Source organism: Diuraphis noxia, unplaced genomic scaffold, assembly GCF_037042655.1.
Source record: "Diuraphis noxia isolate RWA-SAM2 unplaced genomic scaffold, SU_Dnox_SAM2 contig0001, whole genome shotgun sequence".
NCBI lineage: Eukaryota > Metazoa > Arthropoda > Insecta > Hemiptera > Aphididae > Diuraphis > Diuraphis noxia.
Window position 1 is genome coordinate 70,329,010 of NW_028301711.1, and position 11,000 is coordinate 70,340,009.

The 11,000-nt window shown below is 27.7% G+C and overlaps 2 protein-coding genes and 1 pseudogene across 2 annotated transcripts; 1 reads left to right on the forward strand and 2 right to left on the reverse strand.

Annotated features, from left to right (window-relative positions):
- Positions 1-2,053: 2,053 nt before the first annotated feature.
- On the reverse strand, positions 2,054-5,083 carry LOC149061524 (uncharacterized). Its single transcript, XM_089215019.1, has 8 exons — positions 4,547-5,083; positions 3,975-4,411; positions 3,765-3,896; positions 3,401-3,612; positions 3,153-3,336; positions 2,757-3,089; positions 2,282-2,622; positions 2,054-2,205 (listed from the first exon to the last, which is right to left on the reverse strand). The coding sequence occupies exons 1-8, from the start codon at positions 5,081-5,083 to the stop codon at positions 2,054-2,056; spliced, it is 2,328 nt and encodes a 775-aa protein (XP_089071145.1).
- Positions 5,084-5,122: 39 nt separating this feature from the next.
- Positions 5,123-6,704, reverse strand: LOC149061525 (uncharacterized). The gene is made up of 3 exons (XM_089218222.1): positions 6,523-6,704; positions 6,337-6,434; positions 5,123-5,292 (listed from the first exon to the last, which is right to left on the reverse strand). Exons 1-3 carry the CDS (start codon positions 6,631-6,633, stop codon positions 5,169-5,171), a joined length of 333 nt encoding a protein of 110 aa, XP_089074348.1. The 5' UTR covers positions 6,634-6,704; the 3' UTR covers positions 5,123-5,168.
- Positions 6,705-9,197: 2,493 nt separating this feature from the next.
- LOC149061526 (uncharacterized) lies at positions 9,198-10,749 on the forward strand (annotated as a pseudogene).
- Positions 10,750-11,000: the final 251 nt, after the last annotated feature.

The window sequence follows — 11,000 nt, forward strand, 5'->3', positions numbered from 1 at the left end:
ACATCACGTATTTTACAGTTTTATATTGACGTGCTTAAATACAGACAATCCATTATGAAAACTGTATATTGTTGGGAAAAATTATATTAATTCAAGAAAATGTTGCAAAAATATATAATTATGTGTCTTATAACAGTTTGACATTATGCTTTTTTCATTAGAATTTAATCTAAATTATTTTATTAATCTATATAAATGAAATACGATGAGGGTGTATTTTAAAAACACAATTTTGGTTTCAATGAAGGTTGGTATTAAAATCATGTATATTTATAATTACATGATATAAATTTGCCTCGAACCGAATATCAAGACTCAAGACATTACCTAAGTTGTACACGTGTGTCCAGACATATTAATTCGTAAATATATACAAGTGTTCTACTAGCAGCCAAAGTATAAGCAATATTTTTGTTTTTATTTTAATAAAATGTGCGATTAAAAGTAGATTCTAAGATGATATAATTAATGTTAATATATATATTTAATTTTCAAACCATTTAGAACCGAATACGCCTTCATCAGGAGTACCTACTCAGTACATGTTACACGTCTAGTGTTTCTGGTATTTCAATTCATTAAATGTTATATACTGTTCAACAAATGGTTTTTTCATAGAAAATGTGGTAAAAAATTCTTAGACGAATCTTATTAGTATATTATTTGTAATTCGTTCCAGCCATAGTGTATTATTTAAACTTTTTTATCAACATATCTAATGTAATAGCGGTGATGTTCATTTGTTGAATAAAAACGTGGGATATATACCAGTTAATCATTGAGATTATGAATGAAAATTGGACGATGCACACCATTGACTATGCCTACATTAGATTGCCCACCGAGTTCATATTACGCATTTAATCCTGGTACGATAATTCTTAAAATCTCAAATAGTCCTCCGTCGATAGCTATGATTTTGAAATTAACTGTAAACTCTATTTAAGATCGTACCTAATTTTCATACTGTTACTACAAAAATATATTATTAAAATTAACTTTTGAATTTATAACCAAAAGTAGTTTTTTGGCGCTTCCATTAAATATCGAAGACACATTCACTATCACTTATTCATGGCGATATCAATAGTATATTCCCCTGGTAGTTACATTTCTTTTCAGACGAACTAAATCGTTTGAAATTCATTTGAATTGTTATTGTACATAACTTGAATCACATCACGTATTTTACAGTTTTATATTGACGTGCTTAAATACAGACGATCCAGTATGAAAACTGTATATTGTTGGGAAAAATTATATTAATTCAAGAAAATGTTGCAAAAATATATAATTATGTGTCTTATAACAGTTTGACATTATGCTTTTTTCATTAGAATTTAATCTAAATTATTTTATTAATCTATATAAATGAAATACCATGAGGGTGTATTTTAAAAACAAAATTTTGGTATCAATGAAGGTTGGTATTAAAATCATGTATATTTATAATTACATGATATAACTTTGCCTCGAACAGAATATCAAGACATTACCTAAGTTGTACACGTGTATCCAGACATATTAATTCGTAAATATATACAAGTGTATATAAGCAATATTTTTGTTTTTATTTTAATAAAATGTGTGATTGAAAGTAGATTCTAAGATGATAAGGGGATTCGATACCGACCTGTTTTAAGGAGTTAAATATAGGCAATTTCTATAATACGTGCGTGCAAGACATGGTTATGTGTGTGTAGTAACTGATTATTAGTGTGAGTGACTCCCGCACCACCTCTCATCTCATATAAGTGTATTGTATATGTTGGTAATTACGAGTATTTATTATCGGCGACATGAGTAATTGGGTAGCCCGGAGCATACGACACGATTGATGTCAATAATAATTCGATAACGATAAGGAACCTGTTAAACATTACATAAACAATAAAACAATCAAAATAGTTGGCTGTAGAGAAAAATAATTATTTTTATTTTTAATATTTTTATTTAAAATATAGTATACATATATATAAAAAAATAATCTATTGTAGTAGGGCTGGAGTCAAACAATAGTCATAATATAAAACTAAAATAAAAAATTACATTTTTATAAATTCAGCCCAGTTCTTAGGGGAAGTCCTCGGTCAAACCGGGAGTCGATAAGTTCAGGAAGTAAACATTCCATGTAAAATTTCTCTAACTGAGGTTCAATTTTTTTCCAGAAATCATAATTTTTATATATTTTATCAATTACCATCCCTATATACCAACATTAGAATCATCAATATAAATTAAATATTATTTATTAGAAATAGTTAATTTATTAAAACAATACCTTTAGGTGTCCACACAACAAAGTAACAGTAGTTTCTTTCTGATATTTCCAATTGCCCCTGTACTTGAAAATAATAATTATGTGTGGTTTTCAATTTCAAAATTCCATTTTTAAGACTCATAAAATTTAATTTTTTATTTTCAAAAGCTTCTTCTGGTGTCTTATCTTTAATGGAGGCTGGACATTTAATCTCCACTATTCCATCTTTATCAATTAAACCATCGGGGCTAGCTGCCAAAAATGTTAATTTTTGATGTACAAAAAGACAACAAGGCTGAATATTTACACCTAGTTTAATTTCTAAACATTTTTTCGCAATCGGCTCATTTTCAATTCCATATCTAAACGAAAAAGCTAGGTGTCAATTAATAATTATTATTTAGAAGTAAATAATAAATAAATAATATTTAACTTTATTTATTTATTATCATGTACTCGTATTTATAATTGATAAATTAAATAAAAAATAAATAACCTTGTAGCAACATTGCCGGAAAATAGCTCATACAATATATATTTGACAGTATTTGCCCGAGAAGTAGTAGCTCTAAGTTTTGAAATTTTTCCGAAATTTGATGCTGTGAGACGCATTTTACGTTGTCTCCGCCATTCGTCACTACTAGATTGATCTACAGTTCTCCTTTCTAATACATGAATTTCATCTGAAGTGAGCTTTAATTTACTTAGAAAATCTACTTTTTTTTTTTCATATTCAGTGAATGGCATGTCTACAATTTGATTTTCAGTTTGAACTGCACCATAGTCTTCATCAGGCCCTTGTGAAATAATTTTCTTTTTATTTGCGTTTCTATAAATATTATGTTTATGTTATTATTTATTTTCAGTAAATATTACTATTTACTACACAAACCTTAATTGACTAAAAATTAAACGTCTTTGGGAAGACTTATTTCGACGTTGAATACTTTTGTTGATATACTGTTTTGTGTACATTCCGGGGCTTTGGTTGGTGGCTTTTTTGTGGAAGTACCTTATATAACTAGGTCCATAGTTATATGCTGAAACTGCTATATTACAGCGAGATTGGTAGGATCCTATCAATGATATATAAATTAACTATAAAAACAATCTATTAATTTGTTTGTCTCTCACTCTTACCTCTTAAAGAATAATTTATACGTTTACCACCGACATATTTAGCTACGATGCTATTATATCCTTCAACATGATTATTATTTACAAAATGAATAAGACTGTCTGAATGATGCACTACTAAATTTCTTGCTGCTAAAATATTCTGCCATAATCCATATTTTTCCATTTCAGATACATAGTTTTGTTCGCCAAGTTTGGGTCCATTACAAAAATAGCTAAACATTTAGACTTATTAATAAAAAACAAAATTACTGTTAAAATAATGAAAAAACGAATAGGTATTTATGTATTTACTACATTATAATTTAATCAAAACTTATCTGATATAAGTATATAAATACAATTTATTTTTTAATGAATTTTATACCTAGCGCATTTATCATGTGAACCAAAAACATGATATGGACCGTTTTCTATGTCTTCTTTTAAAAGAGTAATTTTATAATTAAGAGGTACATCTAGTTTTGTTCTATATTTAATTGCATTTGTTACAGCACACCTATAAAACAATAACATAAACAAAAGTTCATTTTTTTAAATACTTAAAATAATGTACAAATTATAAACAAAATTATACCTCAACTTTAAACGCTTGTCTTTTAAAACTTTCCGTAAGACTCCAGGAACCACATCCCCCCTTGAACTTTTTCTTCTAGTAGTAATTTCTACAATGCGATTAATATAGTTTCTAAGTATATGGTTGGCGCATTCAATTTTTTTTACGTCTATATCATACAGTGCATATGGGTTTGCCAAAATAATTTTTTTTAAAACACTCGAATCTCCGTCTCCTATGAGCTTGTGATAAATTAAACCATGCATAGCCATACTTTGTCGAAAACCTTCTAAAATGATGTCCGACTCCATAGCTGTACTGGTACTATCCCAATTTTTATAACAAACGTGTTCTGTAGGTTTTTTATTTATTGAAGAAGCTTTCATACAAACTGAACAATATTTATTTCGAACTCCGATAAATAAGACCTGTTTTGTCCGATAACCAACAATGCACGCCTAAATCAAATAATAAATATACAATTATATAATATTGTCAATTGTTATAAAATAATATTATATATTACTATAATTTTTATATATTTGTCAATTTTATTTTGTCATTTTAGATAAATTATTAAAATAATAGCTTACCACACCAGATAATGCGTTATAATTATGTTTGTAGGATCTTTTTGACCACGCACCATCTGCAACGACAGTTATCAAGGGTATACCGTCGCTATTTACATCCCCATTTTCTATCGCTAGTCGAGCTTCTTCCTTACCAGCCGCTACAATTGATTCCCATGCTATCATTTCTGTTTTATTTGCTACATATTCATGCACTCTTTGGTATTTTGTATTAGACATACAAGGCATATCTAAAATCGCAGAAAATTGTTCCAATTGGGAGTGACCTTGTCCTGTATTTAATGTAGCAGTAACAACTGCGTCATTAACGGTTAATTTGTCATTTAAGGTTGGAGATTCGGAATAAATTATTTCTTTTTTATTACACATTGAACATTCAAAATAAAATTCAGACAAATATCCTTTGCAAATTTCATGTGTAAAAATTAGATCTTTAAATGAACAATTAAATGGTGTGTGGTAAACTGCTGAAATAGATTTAAAAAGATAACTTATGTCGACTATTCTTCGACCACTTAATATGTTATCATTATTCATTATTTTGAACTCTAAAAAATAATTAAATATTTAGATTACTGACTATAGTTACTTATAATATTAAACACACTATTTCATGTTTTATTTACCTTAAAGTCGAATCGTTATTTGACGTTACGGTACTGAGGCTGAATGTTGGTTTTAGTATATGCTGTGAAGCTTCTGGCGATAGTGGATAAAAGTCCATACTTATGCTATCAGAATTTACCCTTTAATTATCATAAAAAATTTTATTGGTAAAACTAAAACGTATGCCTAACATAATAAAATAAATGAAATCATTTTGTTTCATTTTTCAAGCTATTTTAAACATAAACAAAAAAGTTATTATAATATAATATAATAATATAAATATTAAACATTTCGTCCAAATATGAATTTAAAATGTCTGTAAAAAAAAACTTTATTTATGTATTTTTTAGATTTTTTGGTTACAGTATGAACTATTTATGAGAATCTTTGTTTTAAATTTGTAATCCTTAGTTATAATAACTGAACATTTTATAATTTTTTAATTACAGTGATTGATAATTTTCGATATTTTGATAAATTTTGTCAAAATTTGAACTTCAAATGCCTATAAAAAAAATGTATGCCTATGTATTTTTAATATTTTACGATTGCTATTATAAAAATGAATCAGGAGCCTCGTATTAAATTTTCAAGCTTTTTCACCCAACAAATAAAATTTTATAGAAAAAAAAAACTAAAAATATTGAAAATTGACGATTTTGTCTGTAAACAGCTCAAAAAGAGTCAAATTATTTTGAAAATTAAATGGTGTATAGAATATGCTAATATAAACATTCAGTCAAAATTTCATGTACCTACGGTCATTTTTTTAAGAGTTACGTCAAAAACCAAAATCGATATTTCCGAAAACAGATTTTGTGTAAAAATTCCCGTTTTTCCTTAATTTTTCTTTTGTTTTTCACGGCGCTTTTGAAAACTACTGGAACATTTTTGATCCCCCAAAGTACCAACTAGATTCACTTTCCTATCAGAAAAGATACTATTTAAGAAAATCCAACCACTTTTACCTACTGTCCTAAAAGGTGATGACAGACACAAAAAAAAAAAATAAAAAAAAAAAAAAAAAAAAAAACACTCATCATTGTAAAATCAATACATTCTTCGTTCCACTCAGAATCTAAAAATGTAACCAATGATAATGTGGTCAATTTACCACTATTGGCAAAAAAAATGATATTCACATAAATTGGAAAATAATACTTATTAATAATTAGTCTTACTCAGCAATCGAAGATTCATCGGAGTGCAAATCATTTATTTGATTTTCGTCAATATTATTTTGATTTTCATTCGGACAAGTTACAGAATCAGTGTTTTCCTACAAAAAAAAACCATAAAAACACAAAAGTACATTTTTTCTGAATTGTATACCGCATTTTACAAATTTCAAACTATATCTGACTTACCGTTTGGTTTATACGATTTGTTCGCCATTTAGTAAGCGATTCAATAAATCCTTTATTCTTTTTTCTTTTTGACAATCTTACTTTTTTTTTTCTTGTCGATATGTCGTTCATTTTTTAAAGCACGTATAATTTAAATATATAAAACAATATAATGATAGTACAAAGAAAACGAATAAGTTGTAACTAATATAACATTATAAACCTGCAGTATTATAGGATAGGATCAGTGATCATAGACAAAGTAGGTAATATAATATACTAATAATATTATAATATACAATTAGATTGTAATCGCGAAATCGTAATCGTTTATAGTTTATTATTAAATATTAGGACCGGTTGTAAACTTATAAATAGTTATTTCTCTTATGACGGTGTTAGTAGAAATAAGCACTCACGCACGCTCATACACATGTCAACGCGTACAACGTCGCGCGCGCGAGGAAATTAAATCGACCGTTTTTTCGACTAAAACATCCAATCTTTTGTCCATCATTCCAATGGACCTAATAATGCAATACAACTTTTAAAAACTGATTTGAATTCGTTATCATGTCTTCTTGAGATCGGCCGAGCCACTTTTTCGAAATTACAATTTTAATTCAGTATAATTAAAACTTACAATTTTTTAAATTTCACAATTTCTAAATCCATATTATAAAGATTAGGGGCCGAAATTTTAAAAAGTGGCGTGGCCGATCTCAAGAAGACATAATAACAAATTCAAATCAGTTTTTAAAAGTCTTATCGCATTATTAGGTCCATCGGACTGATGGACAAAAGATAGGTATGTTTTAGTCGAAAAAACGGTCGGTATTGAATTCCCTTAATATATATATTTAATTTTCAAACCATTTAGAACTGAATACGCCTTCATCAGGAGTACCTAATCAGTACATGTTACACGTCTAGTGTTTCTGGTATTTCAATTCATTAAATGTTATATACTGTTCAACAAATGGTTTTTTCATAGAAAATGTGGTAAAAAATTCTTAGACGAATCTTATTAGTATATTATTTGTTATTCGTTCCAGCCATAGTGTATTATTTAAACTTTTTTATAAACATATCTAATGTAAGAGCGGTGATGTTCATTTGTTAAATAAAAACGTGGGATATATACCAGTTACTCATTGAGATTATGAATGAAAATTGGACGATGCACACCATTGACTATGCCTACATTAGATTGCCCACCGAGTTCATATTACGCATTTAATCCTGGTACGATAATTCTTAAAATCTCAAATAGTCCTCCGTCGATAGCTATGATTTTGAAATTAACTGTAAACTCTATTTAAGATCGTACCTAATTTTCATACTGTTACTACAAAAATATATTATTAAAATTAACTTTTGAATTTATAACCAAATGTAGTTTTTTGGCGCTTCCATTAAATATCGAAGACACATTCACTATCACTTATTCACGGCGATATCAATAGTATATTCCCCTGGTAGTTACATTTCTTTTCAGACGAACTAAATCGTTTGAAATTCATTTGAATTGTTATTGTACATAACTTGAATCACATCACGTATTTTACAGTTTTATATTGACGTGCTTAAATACAGACGATCCAGTATGAAAACTGTATATTGTTGGGAAAAATTATATTAATTCAAGAAAATGTTGCAAAAATATATAATTATGTGTCTTATAACAGTTTGACATTATGCTTTTTTCGTTAGAATTTAATCTAAATTATTTTATTAATCTATATAAATGAAATACCATGAGGGTGTATTTTAAAAACAAAATTTTGGTTTCAATGAAGGTTGGTATTAAAATCATGTATATTTAAAATTATATGCTATAACTTTGCCTGGAACAGAATATCAAGACAGTACCTAAGTTGTACATGTGTGTCCAGACATACTAATTCGTAAATATATACAAGTGTTCTACTAGCAGCCAAAATATAATCTATATTTTTGTTTTTATTTTAATAAAATGTGCGAATAAAAGTAGATTCTAAGATGATATGATTAATGTTACTATATATATTTAATTTTCAAACCATTTAGAACTGAATACGCCTTCATCAGGAGTACCTACTCAGTACATGTTACACGTCTAGTGTTTCTGGTATTTCAATTCATTAAATGTTATATACTGTTCAACAAATGGTTTTTTCATAGAAAATGTGGTAAAAAATTCTTAGACGAATCTTATTAGTATATTATTTGTTATTCGTTCCAGCCATAGTGTATTATTTAAACTTTTTTATAAACATATCTAATGTAATAGCGGTGATGTTCATTTGTTAAATAAAAACGTGGGATATATACCAGTTAATCATTGAGATTATGGATGAAAATTTGACGATGCACACCATTGACTATGCCTACATTAGATTGCCCAACGAGTTCATATTACGCATTTAATCCTGGTACTATAATTCTTAAAATCGCAAATAGTCCTCTGTCGATAGCTATGATTCTGAAATTAACTGTAAACTCTATTTAAGATCGTTCCTAATTTTCATACTGTTACTAAAAAAATATATTATTAAAATTAACTTTTGAATTTATAACCATATGTAGTTTTTTGGCGCTTCCATTAAATATCGAAGACACATTCACTATCACTTATTCATGGCGATATCAATAGTATATTCCCCTGGTAGTTACATTTCTTTTCAGAAGAACTAAATCGTTTGAAATTCATTTGAATTGTTGATAATTATTCATTTAATGATATTTATGAACTAAATTTATTAGTTAATGTTGATGGTTTACCATTGTTCAAAAGTTCATCTGGTCAAGTGATTCCAATTTTAGTTACAATAATCAATATACCTCATTTAAAAAAAATTGTTTTGCCAGTTGGATTGTATTATGGATTAGAAAAACCAAGTGATATGAATATTTTTTTAGATTCATTTATTTCAGAAATAGTAGAATTATCGCAGCATGGTATAACAAACAGTAATGGTATATTATTTTCTATAAAAATTGTTGGTTTTGTTTGTGATGCACCAGCTAAAAAAGATTTACTAGGTATAAAGGGGCACGGAGGATATTTTTCATGTTCGTGGTTCTACAGTCAGCCGTAAAAGGGTATTTACAGAATTAAATTGTACAGCCAGAACACATGAAGATTTTATTAACTGGGCTGATTCTAATTATCGTCTTCGCGATACTGCTTTAGTTAGAATTCCTGAGATTCATTTTGTAAATTCATTTATATTAGATCCAATGCATTTAATATATTTGGGAGTTATGCGAACTATGCTAACAACGTGGTACCAGGGGACTCTTCCATATAAATTATCACAGCAGTTAATTAAAAAAATATCAGATTTTATGGAAATCCAAAATCTTCCAGAAGAATTTATAAGAAAACCAAGAGCTTTAAAGTATCTTCTTCGTTGGAAAGCTACTGAATTTCGTTCATTTTTATTATATACTGGACCAGTTGCCACAAGAGGAGTTTTAGACAGAGACAAATATAATAATTTCATGACATTAAATGTAGCAATTTCCATTTTACTTAACCCAAATAGTTGTGGTGATTTAGATTTGCGAAACTATGCTAGGCAATTACTAATGCATTTTGTTCAATCATTTATTAAAATATATGATGAAAGTTTTATTACACATAACTTTCATGGATTGATCCATTTGGTTGATGATGCTGATTATTTTTCATCGAAAATAAATGAATTTACATTGGATAAGATCTCAGCATTTCCATTTGAGAATTACTTACAAAAAATTAAGTCGATGGTTAGAGGTAGAAATAAGCCCCTAGAGCAAATTGGAAACCGAATGGCAGAACTGTTTTGTGATATTAGTTCGTCATTTCCATCCTTGAGAACTCTGAATCAACAGTTTCCTTTATTATCTCATATTCATTATAATAATGGTGCATTACCTCTTAAATGTGTGGGTCTCCAGTACAAGGAAATACATTTTCCTAATTTTAGCTTAAAAATTGAATCCCCAAATAACTGCTGTGGTCTAGAATGTGGAGACATAGTCATGGTAGAAAATATATGTCATTCTATTGATTTAAACTGTACTGTAATTATTGGTAGAACATTTTTAATCAAACGAAACTTTTTTGAAATTCCTTGTAGTAGCTCATTAATAGGTGTTTATGAAGTTGAAAAATTATCAGAGCCTGAATTGTGTCCCATTTCATTTATTTGTAAAAAATATGTGTATTTCAAGCATAAACATAATATTTATGTTGTTTTCCCCCTATTGCATACAGCATAATAATACAACAAGCTAATTTTTAATTTTATTAATTTCCAAACAAATTATAATTTTGTACATTATTGTATATAAATCATTATTAGCATCATATTCAACTATATAAATACACCTGTCTATATGGTATAACATTATTTATAATTTTTTCCTATATTTTATCCATTATTTTCCTTCTATCTTAATTATATATCACAATTTATATGAAGAATTTTAATTATTTATTCAGGTGCTTATTAATTTATTTTAATGATTAT

What these genes read in the sequence shown, in the direction of transcription:
- LOC149061524 (XM_089215019.1), bottom strand. Translation starts at nt 5,083, where the DNA reads ATGAATAATGATAACATATTAAGTGGTCGAAGAATAGTCGACATAAGT. An exon ending in ATAACGCATTATCTGGTGTG is followed by an intron (nt 4,412 to 4,546) that starts GTAAGCTATTAT and finishes TATTTGATTTAG; the next exon opens with GCGTGCATTGTTGGTTATCG. An exon ending in GACAAGCGTTTAAAGTTGAG is followed by an intron (nt 3,897 to 3,974) that starts GTATAATTTTGT and finishes ATTGTTTTATAG; the next exon opens with GTGTGCTGTAACAAATGCAA.
- LOC149061525 (XM_089218222.1), bottom strand. Translation starts at nt 6,633, where the DNA reads ATGAACGACATATCGACAAGAAAAAAAAAAGTAAGATTGTCAAAAAGA. An exon ending in CAAATCGTATAAACCAAACG is followed by an intron (nt 6,435 to 6,522) that starts GTAAGTCAGATA and finishes TTTTTTTTGTAG; the next exon opens with GAAAACACTGATTCTGTAAC. An exon ending in GATGAATCTTCGATTGCTGA is followed by an intron (nt 5,293 to 6,336) that starts GTAAGACTAATT and finishes TGATAATTAAAG; the next exon opens with GGTAAATTCTGATAGCATAA.